This window comes from Gopherus flavomarginatus, chromosome 1 (genome assembly GCF_025201925.1).
Source record: "Gopherus flavomarginatus isolate rGopFla2 chromosome 1, rGopFla2.mat.asm, whole genome shotgun sequence".
Classification (NCBI taxonomy): domain Eukaryota; kingdom Metazoa; phylum Chordata; order Testudines; family Testudinidae; genus Gopherus; species Gopherus flavomarginatus.
This window is the reverse complement of record NC_066617.1, coordinates 159284233-159308051: the sequence shown is the minus strand read 5'-3', so window position 1 is coordinate 159308051 and position 23819 is coordinate 159284233. Positions and strand designations below refer to the sequence as shown.

Genomic DNA, 23819 nt, shown 5'->3' with positions numbered 1-23819 from the left:
AGGCCCAGATGGTAGGGTGGTGATCCCTTCCCAAACATGGAACTAATGCACTTCTCCAGCCTACAGCTGTGACAGACAGGGTCAGTTCTTACACTCCCCTAGGTAGTTCTGACATAGGTCACATAACCTGTGAACAGCACTGAATCAAATGCTGCTGCTACTGATTCATTCCTCTGTGGTGAGATGTAACAATAATGCTTATACAAATAATGCAATTGTATATTACAAATCCCCAAACCCCCGAACATGGCTCAAACACCATGGCAAACCGCAATGGCCAAATAAAACATCCTGTATAGAACAGAAAATCATAATAGCCCATGATCTAGCAACAGCCAGCAAACCTCACAAAAACTTACGTCTTCAGCCTCACGCGTCAGGCCCACTGATAGCCTCTGGGTCCCCTTCTAGCTGATTCAAACTGACACTACTTAGATCAGCTTCCCCTTCCAGCCACTTGGACCATGTCACTGGCCTGCCTCAGATCATCACACTGCTGCCTCTCTTCATCTGCATCAAATTCAGGTTTCTCATCCTGTCCCTCACTTAGGCCTGGTCTGCACTCAAATTTAGTTCGACTTCCATGGCCTCTGTTTCAGCCCTGCCTACACCTTCACTCTCATTTCTCTCTATTCCCCCCCACTAGCTATCCTCCTAAGCCTCCCTTTTGACTGCTCCCTCGGTCTCCAGCAAACATGGCTTGGTTGGTATTAAATAGAGGAGAAAAACTCTGCATATTTCTGATAGCCCCTCCACCCAGATACCTGTGGAGCCTAGGAAGCTTTAATGTACTATCAATGTTATGTGAAGGGAGAAACCCTTATAAAAAAAACATACCACAGTACTCAAGGCTTGTGTACACACACAAATATACTCTACCACTTTAACTATACCAATACCATAAAAACAGTGCAACCCTCTAGTATGAACTCAGCAACACCTTTTTAAACCTCAGACTGCTCTCTTCTAGCACCCTTAACTGTTTGCACTGTTTCTGTTGAAAATGGATTGCGAGCTCCTTGCAGCAGAGCCCTTTTCTTCCCATGTTTTTGTAGAGCCCTATGTATCTATATGGTGCTATATAAATACTACTCAAGGGCTAAATACTGAGCAACTGATTCAGATTTTTACTCGGCTCTTATTGAGACAGAATCAATGGGAGTTCACCTGAGTAAGAGTTACACGTTCTGGGACACGGTCAGGCTGCTTAGAACTCACATTTAGGCTTTAGCTGTTGCTATTACAAAACCTAGTGTTAATACAAATACTTTGTGAAATAACACCCCTCCCCAAAGCCATTCAGTCCATTTTATTGGACTTACATCTCCCCCTTATATACACCAAAAAGGGTTTGCTAGCATAGCTAGACAGATCTACCAATATTGGCAAATCCGACTAGTGGTGACGCCACTTATAACAAGTCCCTGAATGAAACAAGTATACAGGCAAAAGGAACGTGCCAGTATAACTGCATCTACACTAGGGTTTTTGCCAGCAGAGTTATGTCAGTTAGGGTGTGTGATTTTCTCACTTTCCTGCCAACCAGCAAAACTTGTGTGTGTAGACCAGGGCTCAGTGTTTTCAGCCCCAAGCACTGTGGCTTTGGATTAGTACCTGGTAATCAGAATGTGATACTAATTAGATATATGAGTGAAACTCATTAGTTTGTTCTTGGACATGTTCTACACTAGAAACGTTTTACTGGCATAACTACTGATTAGGAGGCTGATTCTTTACTAATATTGTAGACCCAGTATAAGCCTGTGCATGGATGTAGTTATGCACAGATATAGGTGCCTGATACCAATATCATTTATTTTGTTTTGTGAACCAGAATAAACTATATCAGTATGAGCTTTATTATACTGGTATAACTGCATCCACATTAAGGATCTGTTTTGTTTTTTTGCAAATGTTAAGTGTGCCAGTATAGTTAAAGCATTAAGGCTTTCTAATGGAGACAAGCCCTTCTTGTCCAAATGGAGTAAAATGCACAAAACAAACCACCAAAGTAAATGAAGAAGAGAACCTTGATTACTAAAACCTTAAACTCCAAAGTCTTCTTAACAACACTGGGAAGGCAATTTTTTTTTTAAATGATAAACCCCTTCTTTACACTCAGGAACTCCTGCGTAAAAAGAGATAAAAAATGTGACACAAGGGATAGCATCCCATGGAAACCTGGTTTAGTGGCAACCTAATCAGCAATTTTGTGATGCATGGGACACGTTTGTTTTGGTGCACTGCTACATATCTCACTTGCATTGAGTGGAAAGGCAGGACAGAAAATTAACCAGCCCTGACTCAGTGTTCTACATTAATGTAACCCAGTGGTCAGCAGCCTTTCAGAAGTGGTGTGCCGAGTCTTCATGTATTCACTCTAACGTAAGGTTTTGCATGCTGGTAATACATTTTAACATTTCTAGGAGGTCTCTTTCTTTAAGTCTATAATATAGAACTAAACTAGTGTTGTATGTAAAGTAAATAAGCTTTTTAAAATGTTCAGGAAGCTTCATTTAAAATTAAATTAAAATGCAGAGCTCCCCAGACTGGTGGCCAGGACCCGGGCAGTGTGAGTGCCACTGAAAATCAGCTCATGTGCCACCTTCGGCACACATGCCATAGGTTGCCTACCCCTGATATAACCTGACTGCACAAAAACCCGAGCCCATCAGAGTTGATGCCCAGTTGTAAGACACTGACTGAAGAGGCCAGCGTTCAGGAAGGGTGGGGGGTGCTACTCTACCCAAAGGAAAGAGAGATGAGACTTTGAAGGAGGCTCTCGAAAACCAGCTACTCATAACAAGAGCATGTGACTGTCTTAACAAAAGATAGAGTCACAGAGACAGTAGATTCCAACTGCCCTTTAAGGGCCCATCCAACTACCACTGGTGGCAGCAGGAATCTTTCCAATGACTTTACTAAGAGTTGGATCAGCCCCTGAAGGAGTATCAAAATGTGCAAGACAATACACGACCGCAACTTCAACTACTGTGCCCTGCACTGGCAGGAGAGTTCTTGGAACATAATGCTGGCCTGCCCTGTTACACCTCCATCATACCTCCAGGTGCAGCTCCCTCTAGTCAGGGCAGGATCCCAGCAGCTGGGCCAGATACGCACTGATGGCTTCAGTAGAACTGTGCTGATTTATAACCAACCTGAGATCTGGCCCCTTGCTTTTAAAGTGGTTTCATACAATTTATGTGCTTGTTACACTTCTTCGTTACCTAGTTTGTATAGTTATATGTATCATTCAATGAATGCTAAGGGATTTGGTATCTAATATTACAAGAGGAAAGAAAGTTTTGTGGTTATGGGTGTCAAGAAATCTGGATTCTGTTTCTGGGTCTGTCACAGACTTTAAGTGTAACTTTGGCAAGTTGCTTTGGCTTTCAGAAGTGGTGTGCCGAGTCTTTAAAAAGTGGCCACTAAGTTTAGATGCCTCAATTTTTAGGTTCCCAACTAGGGCCAGATTTTCAGAAGTGCTGATTACCAGCAACTCAACCAACATTCAATGGGAGCCCAGGTACTCAGCACATTTGAAAAGAAAAAAAAATCAGGCCCAGTGTGTCAAAGGGCATGAAGTTAGAACTGAAGGGAAGAGATTTTACTGCATTATTGACATACCTTATTTAGGTAATGTCATATTGCATATGGTACAGATTTGATTTTTGATTCATGCTTTGCAAAAAACAAGGAAAATAAATACATTCCTTTCTAAGTCTGCTTGGCAACTTTCATGGAGCTCACCAGCACCCTTTTCCAGCAATGTTCTCAAGCTATCACTTAGTGTGGTGAAGATGAGATTTCTCTTTCTGAAACTTCTATGGTGATGTCTGCACTGCAGCTGGTGATGTATCTTTCCAGCTCGGGTAGATATGATTGAGCTCAAGAGCTCCAATTGACCTAGCACACTAAAAAATAGCAACACAACTGTGGCCGTGTAGGCGGAAAGATGAATTAGCTGCCCCGAGTACGTAGGTAGGCTCTCAGACAGTACTGTACTCAGGAGTCTAGTCCAGGTCACTGCCCAGGCCACTGCAGCTGCACTCTATTTTTAGCTAGCTAAATCGATCACAGCAAGTGCACACATGTCTATCTGAGCTAGAAATTACACCTCCAGCTGCACCATACATGTACCCCCAAAAAAGGGAGAGCATAGCATGGTTAATGCACTGGACAAGGAACCAGGATCTAGCATAATACTTTATATTTATAATTTCCTCTTTAACTGGAGGTTCTCCAAGCATTTCATAAAGATCATTTTATTATCCCCATTTTACAGACTGGGAGTGTGAGGCACACCCAGAAGTAGTAACCTACCTCACAAGAGCACACACTGAGCAAGTGATAGTCAGGAAGAGAACCCAGGTCTCCTGATTCCCAGTTCTGTGCGCTGATTCCCAGACACACTGCCTGCCTTATCCGAGTCTAATCTAAGGTGCCACAGAATTGTAAAGTGCTGTTAATAAACCTTTGAAATGCTGCTTCATAAAGCACCACACATTTATAACAGGTTGCACATAAAAAAAAAAAAAACACCCCAATAACCCTTAAACCTCCTCTCATTCCTGTATCTCCACTCCTTGCTGAAACCTAGGTTATTGGTATGGATAAAGAGTACAGTAACTCCTCACTTAAAGTTGTCCCGGTTAACATGGTTTTATTGTTACATTGATGATCAATTAGGGAACATGCCTATTTAAAATAGTGCAATGCTGCCTACTAAAATAATATGGCAGCCGCCTGCTTTGTCCACTGCTTGCAGGAAGAGCAACCCCTTGCAGCTAGCTGGTAGGGGCTTGGAAACAGGGTGGACCAGCAGCCACCCCATCAGCTCCCCACTCCCCTAAGTTCCCTGTGCTGCAGCTGCCCAGCAGGCTAGCAAGTGCCCTGGGCTATCAATTGCTGGCAGTTCAGCTGTCCCTCCCCACACTGCCATGTGCTGCTCCTTCCCTCTGCCTTGGAGCTGCTCCCAGAAACTCCTGTTTGCTGTGCAGGGGAGAAGCGGGGGCTAATGTCAGGTTGTCCCCCTCCCCCGCTCCTGCACCCCACTTACCCCGTCTCAACTTCCTGATCCACTTAAAAAGACAATGCACTTAAGAGTGGGTCAGCTTACTTAAAGGGGCAGTGTGCATCTCTCCCACACCCAAGATGTGTGTCTGTCTGCTACACTGTCTCCCCTCCCTCCTGTTCATGCTGCCTTGTGTGACAGGCCACATTAACAACAATGTGTTAATCCTTGAGGGCTCAGCCGAGTGCTAGTTCATCATTTAGCAGCAAGGCATTCCCTGGGAAATATCCCCCCCTCTTCCACCCTCTGGCTTCACCTAAGGTGACCAGACGTCCTGATAAAATTGGGACTGTCCCAATATTTAGGTGTTTGTCCCGAGTCCCAACCGATCTTTGGTCAGGACGCAATTTGTCCCGATATTTTGCTCTGCCGGCAGCACTCTTTTTTTTTTTTCTCCGCTAGCAGCACTCGGTGTTTGCTTTTTGCTCCGCCAGCGGACAACTCCCCCGCCCCATGTGTACCGATATCTTCTCCCTCTCATCTGGTCACCCTAATTCCACCACCTCAACCAAGCTTCACAATCATCATAGCTGTGAACAGCATTACCTTGTTTGTTTAAAACATATTGTGACAAAGTTCCTCCTCTGTCTGATCAGGAGTTGGGAGGTTTGGGGGGGGAACCTGGCCCACCCTCTACTCCGGGTTCCAGCCCAGGGCCCTGTGGATCGCAGCTGTCTATAGTGCCTCCTGTAATAGCTGCATGACAGCTGCAACTCCCTGAGCTACTTCCCCATGGCCTCCTTCAAACACCTTCTTTATCCTCAACACAGGACCTTCCTCCTGGTGTCTGATAATACTTGTCCTCCTCAATCCTCTAGCAGTACCTTCTCTCACTCTCAGCTCCTCACTCCCAGCTCCTCACACATGCTCTCTCTCCTCTGTCTCCCCACTGCCTGAGTGGAATGAGCTCCTTTTTAAACCCAGATGCCCTGATTAGCCTGCCTTGATTGGCTGCAGGTGATCTACTTAAAGTAGCTATCTCCACTGCCTTCTAGAAAGACCTTAATTGGCCCCAGGTGCCTTGATTAACCTGTAAAAGCAGCAAAGAATCCTGTGGCACCTTATAGACTAACAGATGTTTTGGAGCATGAGCTTTCATGGGTGAATACCCACTTCATCAGATGCATGTAGTGGAAATTTCCAGGGGCAGGTATATATATATGCAGGCAAGCTAGAGATAATGAGGTTAGTTCTATCAGGGAGGATGAGGCCCTGTTATAGCAGTTCAGGTGTGAAAAACAAGGGAGGTTTGAAAACCTCCAACACATCATCAGGGATCTACAACCCATCCTGGACAATGATCCCACACTTTCACAGGCCTTGGGTGGCAGGTCAGTCCTCGCCCACAGGCAACCTGCCGACCTGAAGCACATTCTCACCAGTAACTGCACACCGCACCATAATAACTCTAGCTCAGGAACCAATCCATGCAACAAACCTCGATGCCAACTCTGCCCACATATCTACACCAGCGACACCATCACAGGACCTAACCAGATCAGCCACACCATCACCGGTTCATTCACCTGCACGTCCACCAATGTAATATACGCCATCATATGCCAGCAATGCCCCTCTGCTATGTACATCGGCCAAACTGGACAGTCGCTACGGAAAAGGATAAAGGGACACAAATCAGATATTAGGAATGGCAATATACAAAAACCTGTAGGAGAACACTTCAACCTCCCTGGCCACACTATAGCAGACCTTAAGGTGGCCATCCTGCAGCAAAAACACTTCAGGACCAGACTTCAAAGAGAAACTGCTGAGCTTCAGTTCATCTGCAAATTTGACACCATCAGCTCAGGATTAAACAAAGACTGTGAATGGCTTGCCAACTACAAAACCAGTTTCTCCTCCCTTGGTTTTCACACCTCAACTGCTAGAACAGGGCCTCAGCCTCCCTGATTGAACTAACCTCGTTATCTCCAGCCTGCTTCTTGCTTGCATATATATACCTGCCCCCGGAAATTTCCACTACATGCATCTGACGAAGTGGGTATTCACCCACGAAAGCTCATGCTCCAAAACGTCTGTTAGTCTATAAGGTGCCACAAGATTCTTTGCTGCTTTTACAGATCCAGACTAACACGGCTACCCCTCTGATACTTGATTAACCTGGAGCAACTGCCATTTGGTTACTAGGGTACTAGGGATTTGTTTAGCCTGAGGCTAACATACCTGTTTCTCAGTACTTTACTGTAGCCATCTGGCCTTGCCCCATCACAATATATAATATATCAGTGGTCCCCAACGCGGTGCCTATGGGTGCCATGGCACCCGCCAGGGCATCTATGTACGCTCGCCTACTGAAAAGGGAGCACCCCACCGCGGAGGAGTGTGGCTGCCAAACAAGCAGCCACCGAAAAGTCGTAACATCAAGAGGCATTGCTGCCGAAATGCCACTGCTTTTTGGCGGCATTTTGGCAGCGACGCCTCTTGATGACACAGCATCTTGGTGGCATTTCGAGAGTGTTGCCTCTTTTCGGAGGCATTTTGGCAGCTAGTCATCAGACACCCGCCACACTGTAAAGGCTGGGAACCACTGTAATATATAGCTTTTTGTCTGGTGAAAAACATTTCCCTGGAACCTAACACCCCCCCAATTTCAATGAATTCTTATGGGGAAATTGGATTTGCTTAACATCATTTCGCTTACAGTCGCATTTTTCAGGAACATAACTACAACGTTAAGCGAGGAGTTACTGTAACTGCTCTTTCTTTGCTAAGCAGCCTAACCTTCCCTTCGATTCATTAGGGAACAATCTTCAGTAATTGCACAGAAATACACAGGCTGTCAGGAGTGAGAGAAAAGAACTATAGCAAAAGTACATGCCAGTTACTTGGTGGTTTCATAATTTTTTTAAATTATTACTTTCCAGAGCGTGTAACAAGTTTGTGCCCTTTCTCACTCCATTATGATGTATAATGGGGGCCTGATTTTTTTTTAATTCCACCTGTTAATTCACATGGCAAATTCAGGTGGAAGAACTATTAGGATTATGGCATCACAGACACCATGGAAGTGAAACCTGATCATTAGAAGAGAGTTTTTTCCCCCAGACTGTTTAAAATTGGTTGTTGTTAGTATTAACTAAAACATTTTGGCACACGGCTGTCATGTCCTAATATCACTTTATGCCTTGCCCCTTTCCCAGGGCAGGTTTTCAATCTGCAATCTTTAGAGCAAGAGCAATACTGTTACCAAACTAAGCCAGCCAAACAGTGAAATACAACATGTTCAAGTACTGAAAGATCCAACTTTTAGTGAATTCAATACCCGAGTCACCTCAACCCCTCCCAACACTTCACAACCATTTCACTCCACTGGCCACTTCACAGCCATGCATGTCTTCTTCCTTGGCAAACAGCTAGTCATTGTCATCAGTACATGTGCCCGACTTCCCTCACTTAACTCTGGCCTGAGTATGATCGCCACACACCTGTTTTCTCTTGATTGAAGAGAAGGTCAGGCAGGTTCATTGATTTAGTCTTGAGTTCTTCTCCTCCTCTACAAAGAGGAGAGATAATTGTATAAACTTCAAGGGTACATAACATGATACATTTTAACAGGAATACAACTTTCTGCCTCGCCATCTACTGCACATCATTTATCATCTAAAAGGAGCTGTGAATATTTTCACATTTTACAACTTCCATGCCTGATAGTCCCTGAAGATCTTCACAAACTATCTCTGTGCAAAGTTGCTGAAAGCCAGCCAGCTCTGGTGTGGAGAGCAGCAACCCACTAGCATACAGCTAGTTGTATAACAGCAGAGTAAGGAGGGGAAATTTTGAGCTAGCATAGGGAGGAGAGGGAGTAGTGCAGACGGCAGCTCCAGCGAGGCTCTCAGGGAGTGGCCACATTGCAGTGACCCAGAGAGGCCAGCTTCAGCTGGTGTGAGAAGCGTCTCCCTCCTGCGCCCCACCCAGGCCCGGCTGCCAGGGAGAGCAGCTGAACATGCTGGGGGAGTGGGGGAGGCAGAGACGCAGTGGGAGGACAGAGTCCCCTCTACCCCACAAGTAATTATGGTGGGGTGCGGAGAGCAGAGCGGCCACGGCCTGGGCACAGGGCAGGAGAGGGTGGAGGTCGCTGAGCAAAGGACACATGTGGGGCAGTCATGTGTTCTCCCCTTTAGATTTGGGTCCCCACCCCACCCCTCAGGATCGGGAGACATGAGTCATCTATGGCTAGAGCAATACTGTTATCAAACTGAAGCTATGGCTACACTGGTGTTTTACAGCGCTGCAACTTTCTCGCTCAGGGGTGTGAAACAATTACCCCCGAGTACAGCAAGTTACAGCTCTGCAAAGCGCCAGTGTAAAAAGTGCCCAAGCACTGGAAGCCATGCTCCCAGCACTGTAAGCTAATCCCCTCGGGGAGGTGGAGTACGTGCAACGCTGGGAGAGCTCTCTCCCAACGCTGGCGCCGCGACCACACTAGCCCTTCAAAGCGCTCCCACGGCAACGCTTTGGAGTTTTGAGTGTAGCCATGTCCTGAGCCAGCCCAATAGTGAAACACAACATGTCCAAGCACTGAAAAGTGCAACTTTTAGTGAATTCCATCCCTGATTAAATCTGGAATTGGAACCTGAGAAGTCAAGGATAATTAGACACATTAACCACTTCATCTACAACCACGATTTGCTATCACAAATCCTGTCAACCAATCCCAATCCTTATATGGATATCGGTGTTAATCTGCTATCTACAGCTCTAACATTTATGACCACTCGGCACCTTTGACACACGCCCCCATTAGACAGCATTAACCACTGAAAGCCACGCCAGCCGTGAGTACTATAACTTGAGAAGCTATGTGCACACATCACAGGTATGGTCTTGAACGTTCAGGGATGTTTGGAGCTTTTAGCTGGGGACAAGCTCTAGCAATCTAATGTACTTTCCCTAGACATGGTCATACAGGATCTAAAACATTCCTGTTTTTTTCCATACCTATCTCCAGATTCCTGTCTGAGATATTTTCACTGTCTGAAAAATAAGACACAAGCGAGTTGGAGTTAGCACCAATTATTGCACACATCATTCATGGTCATCATTTAGGGGGTAAAATTCTTTCCTAACCTACCCAAGGAGCCCTGGGGTAACAGAGGGTAGTGGCTAGTTGGCATTTCCCTGGTACAGAGCAGGATGAGTCATGGGAGAGCTGAAGCACAATGTGCTAAAATGCACCCCTTACTGATACTCCAAAAGGTAGCAGCGCACCTCTTATCCTCACCGCTATTCCCAGGGCTCCTTGCTTACTGCAGCACCCAGCCGGGGGCCGAGGGGCTTCTTGTGTACCCCAGCCAGCTGTTCATAACCCTTGTGACTCTTGCACTGTGAACAGCACAACCCCCGCCCCCGCTTAGTCTTCAAGACAGCACCAGGGTCCAGCTCCTGAAAGGTATTTAAGCTCCCAACTGCCACTTTCAGGATCTGGGCCGAGGAGTCTGTCCTGGCTAGGGGTGCCATAGGTGTAGGAAAACTTAACCAGACACTGCTCTAGTCACCCTCATTTGAACATTTTGCCTGAAATTTGCAGGGCAGCAATCACACATCTAGTCCAACATGGTGTCTGGGAAGTGTGGTATTTCAGAAGATGACTGAGACACATAAGAGTAGGCTAGTATTCTGAGCACAAGATTGGGAATAAGGACTCCTAGGTTCTATTCTCTCTGTGATACTCTGTGCCTGATTCTCTTTTCATTTCACTCTTGTAGCTTACTTGATGCCATAAGGGTGATTCCTGATTGACTGTAATGTGAGTGGAGATTCGGGTTCTGTGTGGCTTGGATAGACCATTTCACCTCTCTGTCCCTCCGTTTCCCCAGGTGTAAGTAGGAGATAACACCCACTCTCAAAGGGGCACAATGAGGATTTATGCAGTAATGTTTGGATAGTGTTTGAGGATGGACGTGCTGATGATTACAAACGGAACGGTAAAGCACAGGCTGATGGGCAGGGCAGTAGCGCTCTACAAGCGCCCTGTGTGCACAGAGGAGGAGCACATCAGCAAGTAACCAAGTCATTACGCCAGAGCAGAGAGCAAGTCGAGACTGGCTGGAGAAGAAAGATCTAAAATTGGTCTGTAGGAGTCTCACAGAGAATTGTCTTTATTCTGCTTTTGCAGGAAATCTACCTCCAGTCCACACCCAAAGGCCTCACTTCCAGCTACAGCAGCAACCTTCATGCTCCTTTCATTTCCCCTGTGAACAACAAGCGACTCTCCAGAAAGAGACCCTCCTTCCTTCCCCCAATTCCCGTGATAGTGTCTCTGTCCTACTCTCCTGTGCGTGCAATGGGCACCTCATCCCCTCCCAACACTTCACAACCATTTCCCTCCACTGGCCACTTCACAGCCATGCACGTCTTCCTCCCTGGCACGCAGCTAGTCACTGCCATGCAGCACATGTGCCTCACTTCCCCCACTTAACTCTGGCAGAGTGTGATGGCCACACACCTGGATTCTCTGGATTGGAGGAAAGATCAGCCTGGCTCGTTGATACAGTCTCTTCTGAGTTCTTCTTTTCCTCTACAAGGGGGAGAGATAATTGTATAATCTTCAGGTGTACATGATACATTTCAACAGGAATAAATAATTTCTGCCAGGTCATTTGCTGCTCATTATTTATCATCTGCAATTATTGAACCCATCAGCTTCGCCCAGGTGGTTTCAGTCCCCAACAAATGCCCCCAACCAGCACTGATTCACTTGGATCTTCTCTAGACAGTTCATATGAAATTATCTAGCTAAAAAGAGCTGTGAATATTTTCACATTTTACAACTTCCATGCCTGATAGTCCCCGAAGAGGTTCACAAAGGATCTCTATGCAGAGCTGCTGAAACGCAGCCACCTCTGGTGTGGAGAGCAGACACCCACCAGCATATAGCTAACTGTACAACAGTGGAGTAAGGAGGGGAAATTTTGAGCTGCGGCTGGGAGGAGAGGGAGTAGTGGAGGCTGCCACCCCAGAGAGGCTCTCAGAGAGCAGCCGTGCTGCACAGTCAGTGACCCAGAGTGGCCAGCTTCAGTTGGTGTGAGAAGCGTCTCCCTCCTGAGCCTCACCCAGGCCCGGCTGCCAAGGAGAATGGCTTAACATGCTGGGTAGGGGGGAGGCAGAGACGCAGTGGGAGGACAGAGACCCCTCTCCTCTGCAGGTAACTCTGGTGGGGTGGGGAGAGTGCAGCGGCCCTGGGCTGGGCACAGAGCAGGAGAGGGCGAAGGTCACTGCACAAAGGACATATGTGGGGCAGTCACGTGTCCTCACCTTCAGATTTGTGTCCTCACCCCGTCTCCCAGGATCAGTAGACATGAGTCATCTATGGCTAGAGCAATACTGCTATCAAACTGAGGCTATGGCTACACTGGCATTTTACAGCACTGCAACTTTCTTGCTTGAGGGTGTGAAAAAATACCCCCCTGAGCACAGCAAGTTACAGCTCTGCAAAGCGCCAGTGTAAAAAGTGCCCGAGCACTGGAAGCTAATCCCCTCGGGGAGGTGGATTACCTGCAGCACTGGGAGAGCTCTCTCCCAGCGCTGCCGGCACGACCACACTCGCACTTTTAAAGTGTTGCCACAGCAGCGCATTGGAGTTTCGAGTGTAGCCATACCCTGAGCCAGCCCAACAGTGAAACACAACATGTTCAAGTACTGAAAAGTGCAACTTTTAGTGAATTCCATCCCTGATTGAATCTGGAATTGGAACCTGAGAAGCCGGGGATAATTAGACACATTAACCACTTCATCTACAACCACTGATTTCCTACCACAAATCCTGCCAACCAATCCCAGCTCTTATATGGATATCTGTGTTAATCTGCTATCTACAGCGCCAACATCTACGGCCATTCGGCACTTTTCAGAACCCCTCCATCAGACAGCATTAACCACTGAAAGCCACAACAACAGTGAGTACTATAACCTGAGGAGCTATGTGCACACGTCACATGTATGGTCTTCAACATTCGGGGATGTTTGGAGCTTTTAGCTGGGGACAAGCTCTAGCAACCAAAGGTACTTTCCCCAGGCACGATCATACAGGGGTCTAAAATGTTCCTGTTCTTTTCCATACCTATCTCCAGATTCCTGTCTGAGATATTTTCACTGTCTGAAAAATAAGACACAAGCGAGTTGGAGTTAGCACCAATTATTGCACACATCATTCATGGTCATCATTTAGGGGGTAAAATTCTTTCCTAACCTACCCAAGGAGCCCTGGGGTAACAGAGGGTAGTGGATAGTTGGCATTTCCCTGGTACAGAGCAGGATGGGTCATGGGAGAGCTGAAGCACAATGTGCTAAAATGCACCCCTTACTGATACTCCAAAAGGTAGCAGCGCACCTCTGATCCTCACCGCTATTCCCAGGGCTCCTTGCTTACTGCAGCACCCAGCCGGGGGCCGAGGGGCTTCTTGTGTACCCCAGCCAGCTGTTCATAACCCTTGTGACTCTTGCACTGTGAACAGCACAACCCGCGCCCCCGCTTAGTCTTCAAGACAGCACCAGGGTCCAGCTCCTGAAAGGTATTTAGGCTCCCAACTGCCACTTTCAGGATCTGGGCCGAGGAGTCTGTCCTGGCTAGGGGTGCCATAGGTGTAGGAAAGCTTAACCAGACACTGCTCTAGTCACCCTCATTTGAACATTTTGTCTGAAATTTGCAGGGCAGCAATCACACATCTAGTCCAACATGGTGTCTGGGAAGTGTGGTATTTCAGAAGATGACTGAGACACAGACGAGTAGGCTAGTATTCTGAGCACAAGATTGGGAATAAGGACTCCTAGGTTCTATTCTCTCTGTGATACTCTGTGCCTGATTCTCTTTTCATTTCACTCTTGTAGCTTACTTGATGCCATAAGGGTGATTCCTGATTGACTGTAATGTGAGTGGAGACTCGGGTTCTGTGTGGCTTGGATAGACCATTTCACCTCTCTGTCCCTCCGTTTCCCCAGGTGTAAGTAGGAGATAACACCCACTCTCAACGGGGCACAATGAGGATTTATGCAGTAATGTTTGGATAGTGTTTGAGGATGGACGTGCTGATGATTACAAACGGAACGGTAAAGCACAGGCTGATGGGCAGGGCAGTAGCGCTCTACAAGCGCCCTGTGTGCACAGATGAGGAGCACATCAGCAAGTAACCAAGTCATTACGCCAGAGCAGAGAGCAAGTCAAGACTGGCTGGAGAAGAAAGATCTAAAATTGGTCTGTAGGAGCCTCACAGAGAATTGTCTTTATTCTGCTTTTGCACGAAATCTACCTCCAGTCCACACCCAAAGGCCTCACTTCTAGCTACAGCAGCAACCTTCATGCTCCTTTCATTTCCCCTGTGAACAACAAGCGACTCTCCAGCCAGTGACCCTCCCTCCTTCCCCCAACTCCCGTGATAGTGTCTCTGTCCTACTCTCCTGTGTGTGCAATGGGCACCTCATCCCCTCCCAACACTTCACAACCATTTCCCTCCACTGGCCACTTCACAGCCATGCACGTCTTCCTCCCTGGCAAGCAGCTAGTCATTGCCATGCAGCACATGTGCCTCACTTCCCCCACTTAACTCTGGCAGAGTGTGATGGCCACACACCTGGATTCTCTGGATTGGAGGAAAGATCAGCCTGGCTCGTTGATACAGTCTCTTCTGAGTTCTTCTTTTCCTCTACAAGGGGGAGAGATAATTGTATAATCTTCAGGTGTACATAACATGATACATTTCAACAGGAATAAATAATTTCTGCCAGGTCATTTGCTGCTCATTATTTATCATCTGCAATTATTGAACCCATCAGCTTCGCCCAGGTGGTTTCAGTCCCCAACAAATGCCCCCAACCAGCACTGATTCACTTGGATCTTCTCTAGACAGTTCATATGAAATTATCTAGCTAAAAAGAGCTGTGATTATTTTCACATTTTACAACCTCCATGCCCGATAGTCCCCGAAGAGGTTCACAAAGGATCTCTATGCAGAGCTGCTGAAACGCAGCCACCTCTGGTGTGGAGAGCAGACACCCACCAGCATATAGCTAACTGTACAACAGTGGAGTAAGGAGGGGAAATTTTGAGCTGCGGCTGGGAGGAGAGGGAGTAGTGGAGGCTGCCACCCCAGAGAGGCTCTCAGGGAGCAGCCGTGCTGCACAGTCAGTGACCCAGAGTAGCCAGCTTCTGCTGGTGTGAGTAGCGTCTCCCTCCTGAGCCCCACCCAGGCTCGCCTGCCAAGGAGAATGGCTTAACATGCCGGGGTCGTGAGGGAGGCAGAGATGCAGTGGAAAGACAGATTCCCCTCTCCCCTGCAGGTAACTCTGGTGTGGTGGGGAGAGTGCAGGGCTTGGGCTGGGCACAGGGCAGGAGAGGGCGGAGGTCGCTGCACAATGGACACGTGGGGCAGTCACATGTCCTCACCTTTAGATTTGTGTCCCCATCCCGTCCCCCAGGATCAGGAGACATGAGTCATCTGTGGCTAGAGCAATACTGTTACCAAACTGAGGCTATGGCTACACTGGTGCTTTACAGCGCTGCAACTTTCTCGCTCAGGGGTGTGAAAAAATACCCCCAGACGCAGCAAGATACAGCATTGCAAAGCACCAGTGTAAAAAGTGTCCGAGCACTGGGAGCCATGCTCCCAGCACTGCAAGCTAATCCCCTCAGGGAGGTGGAATACTGGCAGCACTGGGAGAGCTCTCTCCCAGCGCTGGCTCCACGACCACACTCGCACTTCAGAGAGCTGCCACTGGAGCACTCCTGTGACAATGCTTTTCAGTTTTGAGTGTAGCCATGTCCTGAGCCAGCCCAACAGTGAAACACAACATGTTCAAGCACTGAAAGGTGCAACTTTTAGTGTATTCCATCCCTGATTAAATCTGGAACTGGAACCTGAGAAGCCATGGACAATTAGACACATTAACCACTTCTTCTACAATCACTGATTTGCCAACCTATACCAGTCCTTATATGGATATCTATGTTAATCTGCTATCTACAGTTCTAACAATCAGGGCCATTTGGCACCTTTGAGATACTCCTCATCAGACAGCATTAACCACTGAAAGCCACGCCAGCCATGAGTACTATAACCTGAGGAGCTATGTGCACAAGTCACATGTATGGTCTTGAATGTTCAGGGATGTTTGGAGCTTTAAGCTGGGGACAAGCTCTAGCAATCTAACGTACTTTCCCCAAACATGGTCACACAGGGGTCTAAAACGTTCCTGTTCTTTTCCATACCTGGCTTCTGATTCTCCTTGGAGATATTTTCATAGTCTGAAAAGTAAGATGCAAACGAGTTGGAGTTAGAACCAATTATTGCTCACATCATTCATGGTCATCATTTAGGGGGTAAAATTCTCTCCTAACCTACCCAAGGAGCCCTGGGGTAACAGAGGGTAGTGGCTAGTTGGCATTTCCCTGGTACAGAGCAGGATGGGTCATGGGAGAGCTGAAGCACAATGTGCTAAAATGCACCCCTTACTGCTACTCCAAAAGGTAGCTGCACACCTCTTATCCTCACCACTTTTCCCAGGACTTCTTGCTTACTGCAGCACCCAGCCGGGGGTCAAGGGGCTTGCTGTGTACCCCAGCCAGCTGTTCAAAACCCTTGTGACTATTGCACTGTGAACAGCACGACACCCGCCCCTCCCTTAGTCTTCAAGAGAGCACCAAGACCCAGGTCCTGGAAGGAATTTAGGCTCCCAACTGCCACTGAAATAGGTGCCTCAATACCTTTCAGGATCTGGGCCGAGGAGTATGTCCTGGCTGCGGGTGCCATAGGTGTAGGAAAGTTTAACAAGACACTGCTCTAGTCACTCTCATTTGAACATTTTGCCTGAAATTTGCAGGGCAGCAATCACACATCTAGTCTGACATGGCGTCTGGGAAGTGCGGTATTGTCAGAAGATGACAGATACAGAACGGTAGGCTAGTATTCTGAGCGCAAGACTGGGAATAAGGACTCCTGGGCTCTATTCTCTCTGTGATACTCTGTGCCTGATTCTCTACCCATTTCACTCCTGTAGCTTACTTGATGCCATAAGGGTGATTCCTGGTTGACAGCAATGCGAGAAGAGACTCGGGTCTTGTGTGGCTCTGGACAAACCATTTCACCTCTCTGTGCCTCCATTTCCCCAGATATAAGTAGGAAATAACACCCACTCTCAAAGGGGCACAAAGAGGATTTATGCAGTAATGTTTGGATGGTGTTTGAGGATGGACGTGCTGATGATTACAAACGGAACGGTAAAGCACAGGCTGATGAGCAGGGCAGTAGCGCTCTACAAGCGCCCTGTGTGCACAGATGAGGAGCACATCAGCAAGTAACCAAGTCATTACGCCAGAGCAGAGAGCAAGTCGAGACTGGCTGGAGAAGAAAGATCTAAAATTGGTCTGTAGGAGCCTCACAAAGAATTGCCTTTATTCTGCTTTTGCAGGAAATCTACCTCCAGTCCACACCCAAAGGCCTCACTTCCAGCTACAGCAGCAACCTTCATGCTCCCTTCATTTCCTCTGTGAACAACAAGCGACTCTCCAGCCAGAGACCCTCCCTCCTTCCCCCAGCTCCTCTGATAGTGTCTCTGTCCTACTCTCCTGTGTGTGCAATGGGCACCTCATCCCCTCCCAACACTTCACAACCATTTCCCTCCACTGGCCCTTCACAGCCATGCACGTCTTCCTCCCTGGCCGGCAGCTAGTCATTGCCATGCAGCATATGTGCCTCACTTCCCCCACTTAACTCTGGCAGAGTGTGATGGCCACACACCTGGATTCTCTGGATTGGAGGAAAGATCAGCCTGGCTCGTTGATACAGTCTCTTCTGAGTTCTTCTTTTCCTCTGCAAGGGGGAGAGATAATTGTATAATCTTCAGGTGTACATAACATGATACATTTCAACAGGAATAAATAATTTCTGCCAGGTCATTTGCTGCTCATTATTTATCATCTGCAATTATTGAACCCATCAGCTTCGCCCAGGTGGTTTCAGTCCCCAACAAATGCCCCCAACCAGCACTGATTCACTTGGATCTTCTTTGGACAGTTCATATGAAATTATCTGGCTAAAAGGAGCTGTGAATATTTTTACATTTTACAACTTCTGTGCCTGATAGTCCCCGACCAGCTTCACAAACTATCTCTGTGCAGAGTTGCTGAAATCCAGCCACCTCTGCGGTGGAGAGCAGCAGTCCATCAGCATACAGCTAGTTGTACAACAGTGGGGTACAGAGAAGAAATTTTGAGCTAGGGCATCCAGGAAATACATGCAATCAGCTGCAGCAGTTACAGCAAGATTCTAACTGCCTTTGTGGCAGGAAATTCTCAGTATATTTTTAAAGTTTAGAATTTTACCTTTTTCTCTGATTTAGTCCATTTTCTGACATATGCCTTTAGTGCCACCAGAGTTCAACAGGAGTTGAAATTCTGCTTCAGATGAGTCCAAACACCCTTATGTCATATATAGCGCTCTTTTGGCTCTCAAAGTGACAATTTATAATCGTAAATGTTATTAAAGAAAGTCTTTAAATTTAAACAGTCGCCCAATAAAATACTGTCTCTTCTTAACAATTCTTGAAGAGATGACTCTTGTCTTTCTGACTTCCGTAAGGAGTTGCTTAAGCACTGCCAGATACTATTTAGTTCCCCAATATCACTATTTTATACCCAAATCGCTTCTTATTTATGTGAGAGTTTAAAACCCAGGCTTTTACCTTGCAAAGAGGGGTGGTTTAAGAAAAGTCCACTTTATTATGTAGTTTTTGGCTCTTGGTAGCACATCCCAGAACATTACTTCTCTGAAGTATTCTGAATACAGCGTCCTTACTTTTTCAAGGCAGGACTCTTTCTAAAATAAATATCCTACAAAGTTTGTTCGCCTGAGATAGTCTTATCTCTATGCCAGACCTGTAGCTCATACCAGAGGGAGGTGCCTTGGTCTTTGATAAGACAATCTTGTTAGCGTGGTTTGCCTTTTACACCAAAAGGTCCTTAAATTTAACATCTACCATTAATAGTACATTTACACCTTGAAATTAAAGATTTCTATCAAATATTCTGTACAAAGCACGAAACACTTATATACATATTTCAAAAATATAGTATAAAAAGTATAGCATGTTAAAACAAAATAAAAGTTATAAGCGACATTTCAAAGCCTGAGTAAACACGTTTGAGGTAATAAACACCATGTTATTTTCCCTTGACACTCTGGGATCCTGTTACTAATTCACAGAAAGCAGATTTCCTAAGAATCTCCTTAGCGTGAACATTTCACATAATTAAATAAGTAACAACCAAACATGAAAGTTCTCATATTCTCCAAGAATGATGTGTATAAAAATAATTGTACATATCTCTTAATATTCAGTAAAGGTACCGGGAAGTTTGTAATAACCTGACATAAGAATAAATTATATTATTAATTTTGCAATCTATGATCTACTGCCTCTAGAAAGCCTAAGCAGCCACTCTATGCTAGGACCTGATTCTCTGCACCTTGTGCTACCACTTACACCTGTGCACAGTGGGTGTAAAGTACTATTTGTTCTGACTGATAGTTTTACAGGCACTTTGCACCGATGCAAACAATTACTCTAAGGTGCAAGACAGTGAAGAATCAAGCCCATTACCTTCCACACTACTCTGGATCTGACCACCACCACAGAGAATAACTTCTTTTTCTCTAAAGACAAAGGTGATAGCTATGCCTGGCAGCACAAACCAAGCAGTTTTCCCCTCCTCCGCACTAAGCATTCTGGCTAGGGCACAGCAGGCTTTATCGCTGCTCAGCAGTTCCTATTCCCCTCCCTGTATCTTCAACTCTTCAGCAAGAGCCCACAGCTGAGGGAGGAAGTTAAAGGAGCTATCAAGCAGCCGGGGAGCACAGTAGGCTGAAAGATCCTTGGTTGCTTTAAAGCAGAGAACAGTTTTGTGCTGACGTGACTGCTCAGATTCAGCTGCCAGTGCATCTGTGGGGGCAGGTGATGTCCGGCAGAGAGACACACCGCATCATCTCTTGGCATTTCAGACAGCCTGAGCTCATGACAGGTGCTGGGCTGCTGCCTGCTAACTGTACCCTGTACACCTCATGGATAGTGAAATCAATGGGGGAGGTACTGGATGCATTGTTGGTGCCTCCAAACCTGAGTGTAGGGTGCTAGATTCCCTCAAACAAAAACGTGCTAAAAAAAAAAAAAAAAAAAAACTTCTCATTTGATGTCGATAGTGTTGCTAATTGTCATCCTGACCTAAGGTGGGGCAAGGTTGTGCTAATGGTGACAGCAAGGCAACTTCGGCGCCATCTGGAATCCTCTCGTGGCTTTGTTCAGGATCTGGTTTGGGTCTCCTCCCAGCAATAGACAAAGCTCAAGTGTCTATGCTATAGCTTTGATGCTGTTGACTATAAGGTTTTGTCTCAACTGTGAAGCCTGGCTGGAGTAGACTGTATGGTAACTCATCTTCCCTTTAAGCTGTGCGCAACATTCCGTTTAACTTGGTACCTACCGCACATCTCACATGGCTTGGAGCACAGCCAGCACCTAGAACAGCTCCTCTTTGTGCTGGGGATGGGCTGACAGACACGCCCGGGTGGAAGGCCAAGATGGTAGCGAGGTGAACCCTCATGGAGAACACCGCCAGGCCTTGCTGTTTCAGGTGCAGGAGATACTCCAGAATGAGAGGCACTAACGCCTGGAGGGTGCGTGTGCAGCGATGGTCACACCAACACGAAAAGTGTTTCCACTTCGCCAGATATGTGGCTCTAGTAGAGGACTTCCTGCTGCCCAGCAGGACCTGCCTTACGGCGTCCAAACATAAAGCTCCATAGGGTTCAGCCATGCAGCATCCATGCCGTGAGATGGAGAGACCGCAGGTTGGGATGACAGAGGCAACCGTGATCCTGAGTAAGCAGGTTGGAAAGAAGAGGCAAGGGACTGGAACCTCCACCGACAGCTCTAACAGCGTGGTGTACCAACTCTGATGAGGCCACGCTGGAGCCACTAGAATCACCCTCGCCCCATCTCTGTGGATCTTGAGCAGGACCTTGTGCACAAGGGGGAACGGAGGAAAGGCACAGAGTAGGCAACCCATCCGAGGAAGCAGAAAAGCGTCCGTGCGGGAGCCCGGGCAGTGACCCTGGAAGGAGCAGAATGTGGGACACTTCTTGTTGCTGCAGGTGGAAAACAGGTCCACCTGGGGAAACTCCCACCTTTGGAAGATCGGGTGGACGACATCTATTCAGAGAGACCACTCATGCAAGTTGAAGGACCTGCTGAGGTGGTCCGTCAGCATGTTCTGGATCCTGGGAAGAAAGAACACAACCAGGTGAATGGAGTGGGCTATGCAGAATTCCCACAGCCGAATGGCTTCCTGGCAGAGAGGGGAGGAACGTGTCCCCCTTGCTTGTTGATGTAGAAAATGGCCATGGTGTTGACCATGAAAGCCACCACCCAATGACCCTGCAGGTGCTCCTGGAAGGCTTGGCCAGCAAGGCACACCACCATTAACTCCCTGATGTTCATATGGAAGGAGAGCTCGACCCACGACCACAGGCTGTGAGTCTGAAGGTTCTCCAGATGAGCCCCCCATCCCATAGCCGACGAATCTGTGACCAGAGACAAGAAAGGCTGGGGGTTCAGGAAGGGGACTCCCTCGCACACCACTTGGGGGTTGAGCCACCAGCAGAGGGAGGCGATGACCCACTTCAGGACAGTGATGGCCGAATTCAGGCTGTCGTGCCCCAGGCAGTAGACGGAGGCAAGCCAAGCTTTTAGCAACCAGAGCCAGAGCCTGGCATGCTGGGTCACATATGTACATGAAGCCATGTGGCCAAGGAGGCTCAGGCATCTCCTTGCTGTCAAGGTCGGGACTCACTGAAGGCCTCAAATGATGCCCATAATGGCCTGGAAACGGGAGTCCAGTAGGAGGGCCCCTGCCTGAACAGAGTCCAGCACCACCACGATGAATCTGATCCTCTGGATTGGTTCCAGGGTAGACTTTGGCACGTTGAGGAGACCCAGCCATTCAACGGTAAACCTGACCGAGTGGAAGAGGGACTGCACCTGCTCTCTGGTGCAGCCCGAAGCAACCAGCTGTCAAGGTAGGGATACACCTGCACCTGCCGTCGATGGAGAAAGGCAGCCATGACTGACATACACTTGGTGAACACTCGTGGGGCTATGGAAAGGCTGAATGGAAGGACCATAAACTGGTAAAAAGTTAGTCGTTGACCATGAAGTGCAGGAAGTGCCTGGGCGCCACATGAATCGCTATGTGGAAACACACATCTTTCATGTCAAGGGTGGCGTACCAGTCTCCAGGATCCAGGGAAGGGATAATGGTGCCCAGGGAGAACTCGCAGAACTTCAATTTTACCATGAACTTGTTGAACCCGCACAGGTCCAGAATGGGCTGTAAGCAACCGTTGGCCTTGGGAATCAGGAAGTATGGGAAGTAGAACCTCTTGTCCCTTAGTTCCTGCAGAAACTCCTCTACCGCTCTCAAGGTGAAGAGTGCCTGAAACTCCTGAATAAGGAGTTGCTCGTGAGAAGGCTCCCTGAAGAGAGACAGGGAATGGGGGTGGGAGGGCGGGTAGGAGCAGAACTGGAGAGAGTATCCCGCTTCCACCGTGCAGAGGACCCAGCGGTCTGAGGTTATTTGGGACCATGCACAGTGGAAGTGGGATAAATGATTCAAAAAGGGCAGGGAAGGATCCAGGGGTAAGTCTGGTATGCTGTTCTTGGGCGTCCCTTCAAAAGGCCTGCTTGGAACCCCCTGATGGTTTGGTTGGGCCCTGGCCTGGCCCAGATGTGGGGTTGGAGGGCTTCCTCCTGCCATTCCGCCCCCACCACCTGCAAAAGTCCTGCCTCGGCCGAGGAGGGTAGGTGCGCTGCTGCGGCTTGAAGTGCTTCCGCTGGGTTGCTGGGGTGTGCATACCCAGGGACTTCATCGTTGCCCTTGAGTCCTTAAGGCTGTGCAGCCGAGAGTCGGTCTGCTCCGTGAACAGGCCCTCCCTGTCAAAGGGCAGGTCCTGCAGTGTCTGCTGCACCTCAGGAGGCAGGCCAGAGGCTTGTAGCCAGGAGATGCGCCTCATAGCAACCCCTGAGGACAAGGTGCGCGTGACTGAGTCTGCAGCGTCCAGTGAGGTCTGCAAAGAGACCCGTGCCACTATCTTGCCCTCATCAACAAGGGCCCCAAATTCCTCCCTGGACTCAGGAGGCACAAGCTCCTTGAACTTCAGCATGGAGTTTCAGGAGTTAAAGTCTTAGAGGCTCAGGAGAGCCTGTCGATTGGCAATCCTGATCTGGAGCCCACCCATGGAGTACACCTTGTGGCCAAACAAGTCCAGCCACTTGGCATCCTTCAACTTGGGAGCTGGGGTCAGCTGTCTTTGCCTCTCTTTTTCATTTATGGCTGCAACCACCAGCGAGCAGGGCTGCAGGTGCGTGAACAGATAGCCGTACCCCTTCAAGGGGACAAACTATTTATGCTGAACCCCCTTGGCCGTAGGGAGAATGGATGCCAGGGTTTGCCAAATGGTTTTGGAATTGGTCTGGATGGTCTTGATGATGGGCAAGGCCACCCTCGACAAACCTACCGGGATAAAAATGTCAACCACTGGGTCCTCAGATATCACGACCTCCTCATCCTGTAGATTCATATTGCAGGCCACTCGGCAAAGGAATCATAGAATCACAGACTTTAAGGTCGGAAGAGACCATTAGGATCATCTAGTCTGACCTCCTACACAACGCAGGCCACAGAATC

General features: G+C 47.8%; 1 protein-coding gene and 1 long non-coding RNA gene across 32 annotated transcripts in view; one reads left to right on the top strand and one right to left on the bottom strand.

Annotated features, from left to right (window-relative positions):
• CD58 (CD58 molecule) overlaps nt 1-23819 on the bottom strand; it is a 69094-nt gene that overhangs the window by 5980 nt on the left and 39295 nt on the right. For 4 of the 29 annotated variants that reach the window (XM_050959458.1, XM_050959500.1, XM_050959698.1 and 1 more), the window contains 6 exons: nt 17824-17895; nt 16296-16331; nt 14662-14733; nt 13155-13190; nt 11541-11612; nt 9981-10069 (listed from right to left, as the gene is read on the bottom strand). In XM_050959458.1, coding sequence (XP_050815415.1) covers nt 9996-10069; nt 11541-11612; nt 13155-13190; nt 14662-14733; nt 16296-16331; nt 17824-17895 — 362 coding nt within the window. In that variant the 3' untranslated portion in view covers nt 9981-9995. Of the gene's footprint in view, nt 1-6600; nt 6683-8520; nt 8589-9980; nt 10070-11540; nt 11613-13154; nt 13191-14661; nt 14734-16295; nt 16332-17823; nt 17896-23819 lie in introns of those variants that run through there. The other 25 variants (XR_007775149.1, XM_050959486.1, XR_007775153.1 and 22 more) reach the window with 25 other exon arrangements.
• LOC127055663 (uncharacterized) overlaps nt 19812-23819 on the top strand; it is a 28848-nt gene continuing 24840 nt past the window's right edge. For all 3 annotated transcript variants that reach the window (XR_007775520.1, XR_007775522.1, XR_007775521.1), the window contains exon 1: nt 19812-20035. This is a non-coding gene — a long non-coding RNA (uncharacterized LOC127055663). The remainder of the gene's footprint in view (nt 20036-23819) is intronic.